At 37.1% G+C, this 17,870-nt stretch overlaps 1 protein-coding gene across 5 annotated transcripts in view; it reads left to right on the plus strand.

Moving 5' to 3' along the window:
- The window catches only part of LOC127430727 (acetyl-CoA carboxylase), a 94,034-nt gene that overhangs the window by 58,045 nt on the left and 18,119 nt on the right, over positions 1 to 17,870 (plus strand). For 3 of the 5 annotated variants that reach the window (XM_051680733.1, XM_051680751.1, XM_051680769.1), the window contains 15 exons: positions 548 to 691; positions 1,276 to 1,375; positions 2,181 to 2,288; positions 2,369 to 2,425; positions 2,621 to 2,665; positions 6,568 to 6,609; positions 7,730 to 7,945; positions 8,036 to 8,191; positions 8,814 to 9,038; positions 10,914 to 11,069; positions 11,229 to 11,375; positions 12,237 to 12,506; positions 12,607 to 12,704; positions 13,415 to 13,535; positions 14,413 to 14,523. In XM_051680733.1, coding sequence (XP_051536693.1) covers positions 548 to 691; positions 1,276 to 1,375; positions 2,181 to 2,288; positions 2,369 to 2,425; positions 2,621 to 2,665; positions 6,568 to 6,609; positions 7,730 to 7,945; positions 8,036 to 8,191; positions 8,814 to 9,038; positions 10,914 to 11,069; positions 11,229 to 11,375; positions 12,237 to 12,506; positions 12,607 to 12,704; positions 13,415 to 13,535; positions 14,413 to 14,523 — 1,996 coding nt within the window. The remainder of the gene's footprint in view (positions 1 to 547; positions 692 to 1,275; positions 1,376 to 2,180; positions 2,289 to 2,368; positions 2,426 to 2,620; positions 2,666 to 6,567; positions 6,610 to 7,729; positions 7,946 to 8,035; positions 8,192 to 8,813; positions 9,039 to 10,913; positions 11,070 to 11,228; positions 11,376 to 12,236; positions 12,507 to 12,606; positions 12,705 to 13,414; positions 13,536 to 14,412; positions 14,524 to 17,870) is intronic. The other 2 variants (XM_051680742.1, XM_051680761.1) reach the window with 1 other exon arrangement.

Consider the following 17,870-nt stretch of genomic DNA (forward strand, 5'->3'; position numbering starts at 1 on the left):
CATTTTAACAGAAAAATTAATGTAAATGATGCACTGTACATTAATGTAAATTTTTTATAAAATTATAAGCTTCACATTTCTGCCTTTAAACCCTCCAAAAATAGACCTAATTTATTTCCATTATACGTAAGTGCCTCACTGAAACCTCAATTTTTTTTTTTTTTTTTTTTTTTTTTGGTAATCAACTTTATGCCACACATGCTGTCAATTGAGCTTAACTTGTATTGAACCTGGAATATTCCTTTAAAAAATTCATAATCTATGAACTCTCCCATTTAGTGAATTTACAACCATACTTTTCCTTTTACATTTGGTTTAATTGCATCCTGACAACTGGCCACTTTTATAACATTCACAGTTTAAAGCTTATTCACATGCAGCTTGAAAGGAGGCAATGGTCTTTCTGTTCACTCCTATAACTGTTGTGTGAAGCAGATGGTTTGATTTTACTCTTGGGGTCTTCAATAAGAGCCTGATCAACCGCATTCTGAGAGATTAGGTGTGCACTGCTGTTACATGTCACTGTGTGTGTGTGTTGTGCTCTCAGGATGTCCTTCTCCTCTAATCTGAACCATTATGGTATGGTCCATGTGGCCAGTGTCAGTGACGTGCTGTTGGACACCTCCTTCACCCCACCCTGTCAGCGCATGGGTGCCATGGTTTCCTTCCGCTCTTTCCAGGAGTTCACCAGGTCAGTGTGTTTCTATTTACTTGAGAATGTATTGATAGTCTGTAACCTTACCTACTTGACCGAGGCAGAAGTGGCGAGAAGGGGTAGTTCCCCTTCTATCAACGAAATCTGGCCTGCAGCTTTTATTAATGGATATTGGATGTTTTCAAATAATTGAGTGAAATCAGTTGAAATATTTTGTAAAATAAATATTTATAAAAAATCAACACTTTATTGTCTTTGGTTTAACCATGCACGATTCATCAGTACACATTACTCTAATGAAAATGTTTGTTTTCATAAGCTTTTATTATATTATAATATCTGTCTCTACCTCTGATTCAACTTTTTTTTATGATGATACTAGCAAAGCCGTGTGGGTGGGGAAAATAAAATCATCCAATAAGCTTTTAGCGTAAAATGTCTCACTCCAATCAAATTCCAGATTAAATCAAGTCCCACTGAATATTGTTTACCTTGGAAATGCATCACATTACAATTTAAATTGATTGCAATCGCTGTTTCATGATTTTAAAGTAGTTGCCTTTTTTCTCTCAAAATGAAGCGAAGTCTGTGTTAAATGTCTAATGCGTGTGTTCTCACAGGAACATTAAGGATGTGTTGAGCTGTTTCTCAGACTCTCCCCCCTCTACTCCAACCTTTCCTGAGGGGGGCAACCCTGTGCTGTATGGTGAAGAGGACAAGGTGAGACTTTCCTCCTCTAAACCAAATGCTGTTCATGTTTCTGATTTAATTTGATTCTGAATCATGATGTTTCGGCTGTAATCAGTTTTTGATTAAAGAATATTTCAGACAAATTTGCTTAGATATGAAGGAAATTATCTGACATATAAAGCTACTATTAATGTTTAACAGTAGTTTAGCATTAGGATTAATGAAAATGCACTGACTGACAAGTGTAGATTAAAAAGTTGTAGATTAAGAAATCGATTGTGGGATTTAAGTATCAATATGGATCATTCACATAAATGGTGTTGCACTGAATTATTATTTAATTGAAATTTGGCAAGGTAGCACAACTTTTATTGTTTTCTTCCTTTTGCTTGTTTTAAAGGGATAGTTCACCCAAAAATGAATATTCTCTCATCATTTACTCATCCTCATGTCATCCCAGATGTGTATGACTTTCTTCTGCTGAACACAAATGAAGATTTTTAGAAGAATAGTTTAGTTCTGTAGGTCCATACAATGCAAGTGAATGGTGACCATAAAGCAAATAAAGGCAGCATATAAATAATCCATACGACTCCAGTGGTTTAATCCATGTCTTCAGAAGGTGTGGGTGAGAAAGAGATCAATATTCAAGTCCTTTTTTACTATAAATGTTTGGGTGAACTATCCCTTTAATCTCATTTGTTAGTCGCTTTAGATGTAAGCAACTACTCAATCAATAATTGTAAATGCAAGATCTCAATTAATCTTTTATTTTTATTTTTTTTTTTTACCCGTCCCTACTAGTTCTACAATGCGTTTGTTTGTTTTACTGCAGAGCACGCAAGATGAGCCAATTCATATCCTGAACGTGGCCATAAAGACTGACAGTGACATTGATGACGACGGGCTGGCTGCCATGTTTTGCGAGTTTACCCACTCCAAGGTGAAACACATTTCATGCTGATGGTCTTTTATTGTTGAAGTAGTTTTCTCTTAGTGTAAATAACATGATTTCTTCCACAGAAATCTCTGCTATTTGAGCACGGCATCCGAAGACTTACTTTCCTGGTCGCTCAGAAGGTAATGCCTTTATAATTACAGTAAAGCATGTTTGTGCTCTCTCGCTCCACTCTCTTTAAATAAGTATCGACTAAATATTCTGCAGCTCAATCTTGTTTGAATAACCATAATATGTAGTGAATGATTTTAAATTTGGCCTGCCCACTGCATGTTTGTCTATCTGTTTTCCTTTGCTCTCGATGCCGTTATTAACAGGATTTCAGGAAGCAGGTCAACTGTGAGGTGGACCAGAGGTTCCATGTAAGTAGTTGTGGAGGGTTTGAGACATTGACTCTGTTCCAAAACCTAGTAAGCTGTCTAGCTAGGCAGCTACCTTTTAAGACAGCATCCTAACCAAAATGGAACCTCACAAGTGACTGAATTGAAATGCTCTACATGGGCAGCAACTAGAAACTAGAAGAGTCTTACATTAGCATGTTGCTAAGCTAATGATTCGGTTCTTGATATTATACCATGGTCTGTTCTAATACTCTATTCTGACTGGCTGGAATGCATGCAGGTCAAACCGTTGTATGCACAGGTAGTTCCAGTCAGTTTTAATCACTGTTCGATATCAACGTGCGGTTTGTAACCATAGCAACATACCATTACAGTGCAAGCAGTGTGAGTTATTCACCTTATTCATTGGCCTGTTCGATTCCTGGTTTTGGAATCGATTCCAAGAGTTGATTCCAGACTAATTTTTTCGTTTTTCTTTTTTTTTGTTTTGTTTTGGAGGTAAAAGTTATATCTCATAATAAACAGCTCACTACAAAGCATTCTTTGCACTATTTATAATAGCATGAACAACATTTACTATTAATAGCTCCATTCTAAGATTAAATCAGGTAGAGAAGCGTTGATCATTTAATTGATCATTTAAACTTTAACACCGATTTATTGATGTGAACTAGGAAGCGAACTGAACTCTACCATCTCCTTGTTGCAGACTTGTGTTGTAACATTGGGGAATTTATTATTGTATGCCAATTTACTGTTACAAATTTGGCATGTTGATTAAAAATTGAATCCAAAGTAAAATACTGGTAGACTATACAGGCCTGGAAAGCAGATGTGTTGAAGGGCTTGTCTGATTGCTTCATACAGATCAACAAACGGAGTGGATTAACAGATGTTGACGGACTACAAAAGACTCCGGTTGATGATCGTTAAGATGCGGTCATTTTATAATTCTTTTGTAAGTTATTTTAGTGCTGTTAGGCTTCTGAAATGTGTAGTTCAGTGGTCGAGGAAATAAACACAGTCCGACACAGTATCAACCGGTTTCCCAGAAAGGAATCGACTCCGTTTTGTGTCGATTCACGATTCCCAACACCTCGGAATCGAGGAATCTATTTTTTTTGGAATGGATTCCCAGCCCTACTTATTCAGCCTCGCCCCTTTTCAGCGCTCCATGCTTCCATGTTTTGTCTCTTAAAATCTGGTTTGTACTGAAGCTACTGAAAGGAGTCGATCAAAATGGATTACTTGTGGGGGCACAGAAAGTATTTTTCACCAAGAGTTGATGGTGTGAGTCTACAGCACCCCTTTACTACGTGAAAATGCTCGCGAAGTGTTTTGTCATCACTCTAAATGTTAGTTTCTTCGTCACACGCGGACATTCGTACAGCTATGACACTGCCCTTTTTATGTTATTAGTGCTTTATTGTTATAAGTGTAATTATGCTTATTTTTTTAGTTTTCAACTTGTTAATAATTTGTGTAAAAATGTGTAGTTGACATGAAATTTCAAACAGTGACAGCTTGTATTATTTCACATGCAAGTTCATAATTTTAAAGGTTGTTTAAAAGATTTTTATTTGATTAATTAATAATTAAATTCAGATTTATTAATTCATTCAAATAAATGTAATCTTATTGCACCACTTTGTCTCTGTGTCTGATTTAGATCCGGCATAATTCTTTATCTAACGTCATTAACTAACTAAAGTGAAGTTAATTTATTCACGGTTATATGTGCATTAAACAATCCTTTTTTTTTTTTTTTTTTTTTTTACAATCTTGATATTTGAGTTTAGCTTAGCATACACCCCCGCGCTCACACATCTCAGTTTTGCAGTGTAGCTTTTCCGTGCAAGGACAAATTGCAATTTCATTCTTAATTCAATCAATCTGCAGGTTCCAGAGTGTTTTGGACGGTTACAGTAAGAGCTACTTTTATGGTCATTGCCACGTTTGTAACATCGTTTTTTCCACATTAATGTGAAAATGACAATGAATAAAAATTAAGTAATACATGTTCTCAGGAGTTCTCTGGATGTTCTCTCTATGTGGCTATTATTATTTCTGGAATGTGCATTTAAATTCACAGTTTTGACCAAGTGTGTGGTCATACTACTTTTTCTCTCTGTCTGATTTAGAAAAGGCGGAGCTCTAGATCTAACGACCCTTAGATTAGATTAAGCATTATTTTTTTTATTCTTCCGGTCAAAATTTGCGCTGCATTAATTAATGACAGCTGTAACTAATCAATGTTAACAAGTGACCATGGTATAAGCGGGAGGTTCTTCGGGTGGTTTTTCGCCTCCACGTCGTGCATTTAAAATCGTTTAACGCACATCTAGCCATGGATTATCCCTTACATAGTCAACATTATTTGATTTCGATAATATTATAAAAACAATATATATGATTGAATTATAGTCATTATAAAAAATATGCAGCACACTCAAATATTGGGTAAATGGTTTGATTTTAATTAGATGGAAATTTAATTAAATCTAATTTATTCATACTCGGTATTGAATGAAAGTATACTGGTGACACTTTACAATAAGTTTGTATTTGTTAACATTAGGAAATCCATTAGGTATCATGAACTAACAATGAACAATACATTTTACAGCATTTATTAATCCTGGCTAATGTTATGTTATATATACATCGATCAGCCACAACATTAAAATCACCTGCCTAATATTGTGTAGGTCCCCCTCGTGTTGCCAAAACGGCACCAACAATGATATTCTTCTCACCACAATTGTACAGAGCAGTTATCTGAGTAACCGTAGACTTTGTTAGTTCGAACCAGTCTGGCCATTCTCTGTTGACCTCTCTCATCAACAAGGCGTTTCCGTTCACTGGATGTTATTTTGTTTTTGGCACCATTCGGAGTAAATTCTAGAGACTGTTGTGTGTGAAAATCCCAGGTGATCAGCAGTTACAGAAATACTCAAACCAGTCCATCTGGCACCAACAATCATTCATGTGATTATCTAATCAGCCAATTGTGTGGCAGCAGTGCAGTCCATAAAATCATTCAGATACGGGTCAGGAGCTTCAGTTAATGTTCACATCAACCATCAGAATGGGGAAAAAATTTGATCTCTGTGATTTGGACCATGGCATGATTGTTGGTGCCAGATGGGCTGGTTTGAGTATTTCTGTAACTGCTGATCTCCTGGGATTAGGCAGGTGGTTTTAATGTTGTGGCTGATCTGCGTGTGTGTGCGTGTGTATATATATATATATATATTAGTTAACATAAACAACTTTTAATTTAAAAAATGTATTGGTGTATATTAAAATTAACCAAGATTTATAAGTACTGAAAAAATATTGCTCATTTTTAGATCATCTTGACTTATGTAGTTAACTAATGTTAATAAATACAACTTCATTGTAAAGTGTTACATCGACTTTTCGGCTGTTTGCCATATTGATGTAAAAATGTTGCTAAGCTAATGACACAAAATAAATAAATTAATATAAAATACATAGCATGAAAGAAAAGTATATTTATAATCAACATTTAGATTCTGTCATATCTTGAATGCATTTTTTAACAGAGCTTGTCGCAATGCATTCTGAGATTGCCTTATTTGTGAAGGATACAATCAATTATGCCTTTTGCCAAAACAAGGTATCATTTTGTTGCCTACTGTTTGGAACATGTCAGGAGCACACCTACTGTCTAATGCAAAAAATCTACTCTAGGTAGGCAGTTCACCAGGGTTTGGAACAGACCCTGGTCTCTAGATTGATTGCTTACACTTTGAAGTCTTGTAAATTATTTATTATGTCTAAATTGAGTGTACTGATGAATACTAATAATATTGGAATGGTGCTGAGTCCAATAAAAAACAGTGTTGGATGTTGTGTTATTTCAATGTTTCAATTAAATATCCTTTTTTGTTACACAGAGAGAATTCCCCAAATTCTTCACCTTCCGGGCTCGAGACAAGGTAAGTTATGTTTTACATAAGACTGCCAGTGACAGGCGCAAAAGACCGTAAAATGTTTAAATGCAAATCTTCATTAAATTAATCAACTGCTTTATGTTTCTGGAGAAAGAACAAAGGGGAAACGAGGAGGAGAAAAAGCAAAAGCTGCTCTATTCCTGCGTTTCTTGTCTTTGCTATAACAGTCACACTATCATGCTCAACGTGTTTCTGTGTCTGTCTTCAGCCCTGATAGTTTGCTAAAATGGTTCCAGCAAAGCTCGTTACATTTAATGAACTTTTTAATTATTTCTCTCATTTGAGAGGGATGACATCCATTAGCAGCTCTGATTACCTACATTTACTAAATCCAGCCTGCTATTATTGCTCACGGCCACTTTCAGCTCCTGTAGACTCACTCACAATTTAAAATGACCAATTTCACCCCATTAACGATTTCGGTATCATTCATTCTTTATGAAAACATAACCACAACTTTGCTTGAGTTTTTATGTGCTTCCAGTGAACTCTGATTTATACACAAATAATGAACATAACCTATAGCTTACAATAACAATTAATGATGTCTTCATTGGATTAAAGATTTTTTTGTGCCTCTTTGCTTAATGGTTTTGATTAATTTGTGTTTAAAAATATTTTTTCTCAAGAAGAAGACAAGACAGAAAAACATTAATGCATGGCCTCTAAGTTTTAATGATCATCATTTGTTCAATTCTGTATGGTGCCATTAAGGGTCTTTAAGACTGAATGCATTCTTGCACTAAAAATATCTAGAAGCACCACAAGAAATGGAACCAATGTAGGAGTCTTGAGCAAAAAGCGGCACACGAAGCTTAAAAAACAGCGAGACGCAGTGCAGCGGTTAAAGATGTCCATCTAGCGCATGTTTACTTAAAAAGCAGCACAGACGTGCGCAAAATCACGTTTGATGTGAAACTTATTTAGACGAATGTCTGAGATCTTTATATCAACCTAAGCTACCAGTTTTCAGGTTCTGTTTTTTTACGCCTTCTGTTTATAATGAATTGCCAAACTATGATTTAGTTTGAAATTCATCCTTAACTGAGTTCCAGTATTAAATAGACTCTCCCTTACACGCATGTTTTGTCAATACTTTTTCCAGTTTGAGGAGGACCGGATATACAGGCACTTGGAGCCCGCATTAGCTTTCCAACTAGAGCTCAACCGTATGCGTAACTTTGCACTGACAGCGATCCCCTGCGCCAACCACAAGATGCACCTGTACCTCGGAGCAGCCCGCGTGGAGGTGGGCGCTGAGGTCACAGACTACCGCTTCTTTGTGCGTGCCATCATACGGCACTCGGACTTGGTCACCAAGGTAGAAGCTTCTCTAGGGTTGTCTTTGATCATGTCTATACTGTATATCTGATTAGAAGTATGAAACCATGTGGTGTTCTCTGCTATGTAGGAGGCATCATTTGAGTACCTGCATAATGAGGCAGAGCGCTTGCTGCTGGAGGCCATGGATGAGCTGGAGGTGGCCTTTAACAACACCACAGTGCGCACAGACTGTAATCACATCTTCCTCAACTTCGTACCAACCGTCATCATGGACCCTTCTAAGGTCAGACATGCACACTGTCTTTCACTCTTGTCACATTAGTTGACAGGTTGTGTATATTTTCTGTGCCACTAGTGGCACTAAATGGAAGTAAATAGCTAGATTGGACTTTCAAATGTGATCACAATGTCTGTTGTTATGGAAGGGTCATCTTTGATATTTAATTAAGTCACTATCACTATGTTTACAGGCGTTATTAGAATGCAAGTATTCACTCCTGTCTGCTGTTGTGTGAATAGGACAATTTGAGAGTCACACCTCCTGGTCAATACATTTGTAAATCCCAAACACTGACTGCATGATATTTTGACTTGGATCCCTCCTTCAATGTAATTCTGTGGTATTTTTCACCAGTTTTATTGTCTGCTAGGCCAAAATCATAGGTTTGATCACTTAGAAAAGTAATGACACTCCTCTACAAGCCACATGATTTGAGGTATCATTCATGTCTAGAACACAAACAGTGCAGGACAAGTTACACACCATAGTTTAATACTTAATGTTACTTAGCCTAGTAGGGATTTGAATAAATAAACAGGCCCCAACCTGCCTTTTGTTTAGAAAAGCACAAGCTCGCATCATTTGGTTACATCTTTGTTTTTTGATCCTTTGTTTTCTCATTTAGATCGAGGAATCTGTTCGATCGATGGTTATGCGTTACGGCAGTCGTCTGTGGAAGCTTCGTGTACTTCAAGCCGAGCTGAAGATCAACATCCGTCTGACACCCACTGGCAAACAGATCCCCATCCGCCTCTTCCTGACCAATGAAAGTGGCTACTACCTGGACATCAGCCTGTACAAGGAGGTCACAGACTCCCGTACAGGACAGGTGGGGCAAAAAGACCGACAGGTGGGGCTCACGTGTCTCTCATACATACACACACACACACACACACACACACACATATACAATCATATACATGGCAGTTTTATCCCCTTATCACTCATTATCTGAAAATCATTGTTAAATTACTGTTTTGTGCTGCTTTTGACTGTTGAGTCCACTCAATCATTTCAGAAATTGATAAATCAATTAAAAAGTAATTTAAAACCTCCTGAGACCCGAGCGTAACTGCTGTGTGCATTTTCCATTTCACTTTTTGATTTGTAACTAGTAGCACCTAATAAACACGCAAACAAATAAAACATTTGTAGAGCAGATAGTGTTCCTAAAAATGTATGGCAACATATGTGGACTGTGGGACTAAGTTGTAAAATTTTAAACAATACCAAGCTACAGATACTCTGCTATTTTTTTATAATTGTTATCAAATGTTTTAATATGTTTCCAGGAGTGTTGGTTATTCATGTTATAGACATTAGATCAGAAATTTGCATAATTAATTCTGATTCAAAGTAATGGCCAGCTTCATCCAATCACTGCCTACCATAAAATTATACATTATAATTTCTGAATCTATGTACTGATTATCATTGTCCCACGTCTGCCAAACATATCGTGTGGTCCAAACATCATCTGCAGCCTGAAACTGAACTTTTGGTTGGATTTAAGGAGTGAATTCACTTAGCTGCATAGGAAAGCTATAGGATGCTCCCTTGCTCCCAATTTAGCTTAACTTCCAGTGTGCTCTCAATCTGTACTGGTCTCAGACCAGTTTGAAATGCACCATATTTTCATCTTAACTCCATATAAAGCCTCTGAAAGCAAAAAAGAATTTTCTCAATGTGAAAATGCATAGTAAATATAGGATTTCTAATGAAAACCTTGTGCTGTTGTCCACTATAGTGTACATTGTGTTTAGCAACGTGGCATTTCAAAAATGGCATATTGGATGAAACTAGAGACTCTACTCTTCTGACTCAAACAGGTTCCAATGTAAAACATTTATTAGATTTATAGCCAGATGTAGTTTTGTTGGCATTTCTCCCAAAGAAAAACTCTGCTGTGATCGGTGCCATGTTGTTTTGTCACATGACTTCATACATCGAAAGTTTAACCATTTACTGACAGCCCACAATTTTCTGAGCTGAGATCAGTCAGTTTAAATGAATTTAAATGATGCGTTGCGTATAGTGAAGCCAAAATACAACGTCCACGCATGTGTACCCGTTCGTTGATGAGTTCTGTAAACATACATTATTATGCCTTTATTTTGTCTGAATGTACATAATCCTGTTTATAAAAAAAAAAATGAACCTGAATATTGATCAGTTAAAAGTATTTATTGTGAAAAGAGATTCAGCCAGGGACAACAGTCTAGCTAATAGTTTAGTGGTTATTATACAATATTATTTGAACTTAGAATGCTGCGATTGACCAATCAGAAAAGAGTATTCCAGAGACCCGTGTAATAAAAAGGAATAAGCAATTTGATATTAAAAAAATGTATTTGCTGTAATAAAAACAGAAATGCATTTAAAATGCAATTCAGTTTAGCAACTGATAATGTTTATCAGCAATTTTTCATGGCTCTTGTCGCCATCTAGTTTTATTTGTTAGTGAAGTAATGTACCAGCATTTCTGTCAGAGCTTTAAAAAATGCTTTTCCCTATAATTTATTGAATAGAATTAATCCTTTTAAAAATGTTGTTTGTGAAATCATTTTAGTCATCGTTACTTTAACTGTTGGTGTTATTTGTATTCTATCATCAGCTTACTGTTATTTTGTTTTGTCTAGGTTGGGGAAAATGTATTCATGCTTTTTTGTCTATACCTCTGCCTGACTGACTCTGTCTTGCTTTCTCTGTTTCTCTTTCTCTTCAGATCATGTTCCAGGCATATGGAGATAAGCAGGGTCCTCTTCATGGTATGCTCATCAACACACCCTACGTCACTAAAGACCTGCTGCAGTCTAAACGTTTCCAGGCCCAGAGCCTCGGCACTACCTACGTCTATGACTTCCCAGAGATGTTCCGTCAGGTATGATTTTCTGTTTATGCACCTCAAAATTATCTTTCAACCCCTCTGCTATGCCCACTATAGAGACAACTTGTCATGATCTAATCAGTTCACAGTGGATGAAAAGTCCTGTCCTACTTTTTGTTTTCTTTATCTCATTGTGGTGGTGTCTTTTTCTAGGCTCTAAGGAAACTATGGCAGTCCGTTGACGCACATGCCAAACTGCCAAAGTGCCCTCTTCCATCTGAACTGCTCACCTTCACAGAGCTAGTTCTTGATTCTCAGGGTCAGCTGGTGCAGATGAACCGCCTACCTGGAGGAAATGAGGTTAGATCACATCATGTTTAAAAGATTGCCTGATGTTGATTTAGTTTTCCCCAGCTCATTTTCCCCTTATCCTAAACAAAACAACTAAGCAATTAAATCTTTGAGGAATTCTTTGCTTATTTCTTAGCAAACCAGCAGTTGCAATACAATTCGCCCACTCTAGGGGTCTCTCCTTTGCTTCTTAAGTGTTGTTTTGTCAGGATCTACAAGCATTTAGGCTGGGAGCTGTGTTTATTTAATCATGTTGTGTTATCAGACCTTGATTTTGGATGGTATAATCATTTAACACTATTGAAATACTGGTATATAATCCAGACTGATTAATCGGCTGATATTTGGCCATTTTGAGATTACCTGCATTGGCCGATAAGAGTCCACTTGGCTGATTAACAGAAGTGGTAGTTTCCAGTTGTGTCTGTTCAAAGTGTACTTACAGCTTTGTCAATGTATAGTACATATTTTCTATGCGGTGCGGTGGTCTCGTGGTCAGTGTTGGTGCTGCAACATATTGAGCTGTCATATTCGTGAGAGACCCGGGATCGAGTCCGCCTGGGTCATGTTCCCATCCTCGTCCCTTTTCTCACCACTTGATTTCCTGTCTCTATCTCTCTCTCTATCTATCAAAAAATCTGGCAAAATGCCCCCCAAAATTATATATATATATATATATATATATATATATATATATATATATATATATATACAGTATATACTGTATTTTGTTTTATTATATCAGCATTATATTGGCCATCTGCCACCCTAGTCTCTAGAAATCAGCTTTGGCAATTTAAAAAAAAAATGTGTAGCAGCAGTCAGCCACTATTTAGTGCTCAATATCTTCACTTTTGCTTGATTCTCTAGATTGGCATGGTGGCATGGAGGATGACTCTTCGAACCCCTGAGTACCCGACTGGTCGTGAGATAATCGTCATCAGCAATGACATCACACATAAAATTGGCTCGTTCGGCCCGGAGGAAGACGTTCTTTTCCAGCAGGCATCAGAGATGGCGAGGGAAAGTGGCATCCCACGAATCTACATCGCTGCCAACAGTGGAGCGCGGATCGGCCTGGCAGAGGAGATCAGACACATGTTCCATGTAGCCTGGCAGGACCCGGCAGATCCGTACAAGGTTTGAAAAAGCTCCTGGGGATGGGACTAGTGATCATTAATGTAGTGTTTTCCTTCAGGATGTGTGTCATAATTGTAATGTTTGGCTGTTGGTTTTGTAGGGCTTTAAGTACCTGTACCTCACACCTCAGGACTATAAGAAGGTGTCAGCTCTGAACTCTGTGTACTGTGAGCATGTGGAGGATGAGGGAGAGTCCAGGTGAGTTACACCTGTAACATTTTAAAAGGTTACAAATATGATTTTTATCACTAAAATTAAAGAGAAAGTTTAAAGAGATCATGTGATAATTTTTTTTTTTATCATTTTATGTCCACTTAGAATGTTTGTAAAGATTTCTTGCACCACGTTTAGTCATAATTTACATTTCATGGCCATTTTCCACACTCCCTCTGACCATTAGGAATAAATTTGATTTGTTTTTGTTTTTTGTGCAGCTGTGCTGTTAAGGGCATACTGAAACAATCAGGCATCTTTGTAAAACTTTACTTTAGTTCTTTCCTAACTTTGGAATCATTAGGAAGAACACTCCTATCGGTAGTTATATTCTAACTTGAATTATATCATCATCTTCTGGTATTTAGAAATAAAGTTGCTGAACAACTGAATAGGAAGCTACAATATAAATTTGTTGTTAGACAGTTGCGGAATTTAAGCTGAAGCTTAGTTTCAAAATATTGTCTTTTTGGACTGGGGAGGAAATATTTAGTTTTGAAAGTTACAGTATGGTTTTCATAGCATGTCAAACTCTTATTTACAAAGATATTTGTATTTTTCATGATTGTTCATGATATGACCTCTTTAAAGACAGCACAATTAAGTTTTTGACATCCTCTAACATTTGAAAATAAACTTTTTGTGGTTAATATTAATGTATATGATTTTTCAATGGAAAATCTCTGTTTATACAGGTATAAGATCACTGATATCATTGGTAAAGAGGAGGGATTGGGTGTGGAGAACTTGAGAGGTTCTGGCATGATAGCGGGAGAATCATCACTGGCATATGAGGAGATCATCACCATGAACCTGGTACACTAACAACACACTTGTTGAAAACCGTGACAAAGATTTGGCAGAACATCTGGCAAAGTTTCACTCTGGAAAAAATGTTGGCAAATATATTGGCAAAAATCCACTGTTAAAGATTTGGCAAAACATTTAGCCAAGTTCCACTTTGGAAAAGTTCCACTTTGGAAAAGTTCCACTCTGGCAAATATTTGGCAAAACATTCTGCAAAGTTCCACTCTGATAAAGATTTAGCTAAACATTTGGCAAAGTTCCAGTCTGATAAACATTTGACAAAACATTTTCAAAGTTCCACTCTGGCAAAGATTCGGCTAAACATTAGACGAAGTTCCACTCTAGCAAAGATTTGGCTGAGCATTTGGAAAAGTTTCACTCTGATAAACATTTGACAAAACGTTTGTCAAAGTTCTACTCTGGCAAAGATTTGACAACATTTGGCAAAGTTTCACTCCTATAAAGATTTTGCAAAACATTTGTCAAAGTTCCACTCTTGCAAAGATTCGGCTAAACATTAGACAAAGTTCCACTCTGGCAAAGATTCGGCTAAACATTAGACAAAGTTCCACTCTGGCAAAGATTCGGCTAAACATTAGACAAAGTTCCACTCTGGCAAAGATTCGGCTAAACATTAGACAAAGTTCCACTCTGGCAAAGATTCGGCTAAACATTAGACAAAGTTCCACTCTGGCAAAGATTCGGCTAAACATTAGACAAAGTTCCACTCTGGCAAAGATTCGGCTAAACATTAGACAAAGTTCCACACTGGCAAAGATTCGGCTAAACATTTGGCAAAGTTCCACTTTGGCATGCTCACAAGAGCTCAAAAACAATCCGCTTAATGTAGCAGTTCAATAACCTCTTTGTCTTTGTTGGTCCTCAGGTAACATGTAGGGCCATTGGAATTGGTGCGTACTTGGTGCGACTGGGTCAGAGAACCATACAGGTGGAGAACTCTCACATCATCCTGACTGGAGCTGGAGCTCTCAATAAGGTCAGCAACTGCACAGCACCAAACCGCTCTTTCACTGTAGATGTTAGAGTTATTTGCAACATGCCAACTCTGTCTCGTCAAAACGATTTTCTTATTTGCCCAGTCTATTTCAAAGGTCTTCTTCGTTGTTTATGAAAAATGCCGCTATGAAAAATGGCATGTGCCCATAAATTGCATATTCATTCTACTGATAAGGGCACTTTAATTGACCTGTCTTTTGCATAAGTAATTTGATTGAGCCGAGGCAGAAATTGTGACAGGTTAGCGTGAACTTTGAAATCCTTGTGTTCGCTCAACTATGACCCAAATAAATGAACCTTTAATTCATGCAATTACCAAGACTGCATTACAATGCTGTATGACTTTAATGAATCTGCCAGTTTCTTATTTTACTGGTGATAGGGCTTGGATGTGGTTGGTTGTGCATTCAGGCATATGTTAATGTTTTTATGCTGAGGCTTTATTCATTTTAGCTGTCTGTATTTGGTTCCAAAGTGTTTCGGGTTTCAAAACCTCTCTGGTCTCCTAGAGTTTGGTTTTGTGTCTGTCTGTAAAAAGTCCTTGTTTAGGCAGGCGACTTGTCTTTGAGAGCATAAGATGTACTCCTACATGGTCATGTAAAACGTTTTGGGAGCAGTTATGGTGGAGTGACACGGGTATCAATATTTGCGAGTGAGTCAACTGCATTAACAACTAGTTTTGTAGGAAATATGGCTATCACTAACTGATCTTCTGCAAGTGAAATTGGTCCTATTATGTGGTTGTCATTTCCGTAAATAACCAAACTGCGGGTCTCATTTATTAAACATGTTTGCAAAACCATTGTGATGTAAATTGTTGCATTCAATTTAATATGACTGTTTTCGTAAGAATTGTTTTAAAAGCAATTTATACAGAAATTTGTTCTGCTCTTGTTTTATGAATAAGGTCGTGTGTGTGTACAGAACAGGATTATGCACTCATTAAGAGGAGTGACAACAATATTTAGCTGCAGTATGTGCATGGCCTGTGTGTAATAGAATCAGATTTTGTGCTTTTGTAAATATTGGTTATTAAAAATAAACTCTTACAGTTGGCAAACTCCCATGCTGAAGAATGTTGTAATGTTAGATGCATAGAGGACCAAAATGCAAAGAAACATTTTGTCTATATGTGTGTGTTTCTCTACGTGTATAATTCACCCCTCAGTGATCGCCATCCCCCACGTGTCTCTCTCTCTCTCTCTCTCTCTCTCTCTCTCCCCCTCTCTCTCTCTGTCATGATGATGCAGGTCTTGCAGGAATAATAGAAAGAGAAGCGTGAAGTTGTTATTTGCATAGAAATTGGCTGATGCCTCGGGCTGAGACTGGGAAAGGAGACCCGTATCATTCCTCTGAGAACAGATTTAGCACTTCTGCTCTGACAGATCTCTCTCTTTCTCTCTCTCTTGCTCTCTTTCTGTCTCTAATACATGAACAAATGACTTGTGACCTGATTCTTTTAAAAATATCTGATCAGTCTAAAACTGCTATTCAGCCTTTGGTGGATTGACAAAGTATCGAACTATAGCGTTTGCTAATAGTTTTATGCGAAACCTCTATTCCTCAATTTAAAAAATACATAAATAAACGTGTCCACGTACATTTGAAATAATCGATAAAATCAAAACAATTGCCTAGCCCCAGCTGTAATACATATTTCAGGGACAAGTGTGGTTACTGTAATCTAATTAATTTTTAGTCCAAAAAGTAATGCAACGTATTACATTTAAAATTCTTGTAATCAGATTACAGTTACTGACTTTCAATTAAAGTACATAATTTGAAGTACATTACTTGCGCTAAAGTAGTTTGTATTATAGATTTAAAACATGAATTCATATGTACGTCTGTTAGCGTTTCTGTGACAGCTGAAGGCTGTGCTACAGTAAATGAGGAAATATAGACATTCTGATTTTGAGAGGAAGACCAAAAAGTTTTCTAGGGAAAGGGATTTAGAAAGTAACTTAAGTATTACTTTTTAGATGAAGTAATCAGTAAAGTAATATTATTACTTTTAGAGATATAATTTGTAGTGGATTACTTATTTGAGTAACTTACCCAACACTGGTCTAAAGCCTGGAAAAGTTATGGAAGTTAATAAAAACCCTTAAACATCATGGAAAAGTCAGGGTAATCCCTATAGTGAAAATAATGTTTCCTTGCTGTGCTCAGCTGTAAAATATTTAATTTGCTCTTTTTGGGTGCAATCTCTTTAAAATTGTGTTAAAAATCATCTAGTAATAACAGACATCTGGAAAAGTCACATTTGTTGGTCAAAGAGATTGGGAACCCTGTTGTTTGGAGTTGGGCTGTGTCACATGTAGGACAATTATATATTGCAATTCTTTTACTCAAAATAGTGTATGAATTCTTTTGATTTATTATACAAATGAATTCATTCTTGTTTCAGTTCATTCATTCTTACTTCCTATGGGTCAATTAACAAAGAAGCAGGTTGTCTTAAGTGGAAACTGTCTTAAGCAGCAATTCTTCAAAGCCGCTTCTATTAGATGCCATACTGGACAAGAAAGTTAAGCAAATCGCATGGGAAAAATGTAAACTTATCCTGCAATCTCGAGCATTTGCAGCAGTTTTGCGTGCAATCCATTTATCGTATAATGATGTACCAGAATGTTTTGAATCGTGACGTGTATTACATTGTGAGGCGTTGGCGACTACCAGCCCTAGTTCAAACAAACAGGAAACCCCACCTCAATTCACGCCATTGTTTGAGCCAGACATGTCAGACCGCTCAAACAATCAGTGCCACAAAGTGGCACATTGTTTACAGTCTCAAGGAGGTCAATCTACGAATGGCTTACTTATAGAGAGAGTATTAAGAAGGTATTAATCATCGAAAAAATTACACACTTCACCTTCTATGAAAGCATCATGCAGCCCTATGGAAGTGTGCAATCCTTTCGGCAGTGCGTGAATAGAAAAAAAGAGAAATCGTTGCATTGATGTCATCCTAAAGGCATAATTAACCCTTCACTGTATTAACTAACCCACTGGCCACTCAGTGACACAGTCATCCTTCCCAGGCCATTGACAGAATTGATCGAAGAGCAGGTTCTCCCCGGTAGCCCACAACACAGAACTGACTGCCTGTGTGATGGTATTGACCCACAGCCCCAGGACCTCCACTAACACTGACACTGCCATATCACTGAGACAAAAAGGGATGCAAAACAACCAACTAGAGCACTATGTGGGTAAATATAAAACCAGTGAAAACTGGTAGCAAATTCAAATGAGGCATGTCTTTGTGACAGGGTGTAAAGAAGTTAATGTTTCCAAACAAACGCTAGGCGGATGCACTTCTGG

The sequence above is a fragment of the Myxocyprinus asiaticus genome, chromosome 3 (assembly GCF_019703515.2).
Source record: "Myxocyprinus asiaticus isolate MX2 ecotype Aquarium Trade chromosome 3, UBuf_Myxa_2, whole genome shotgun sequence".
In the NCBI taxonomy this organism is placed as follows: Eukaryota; Metazoa; Chordata; class Actinopteri; order Cypriniformes; family Catostomidae; genus Myxocyprinus; species Myxocyprinus asiaticus.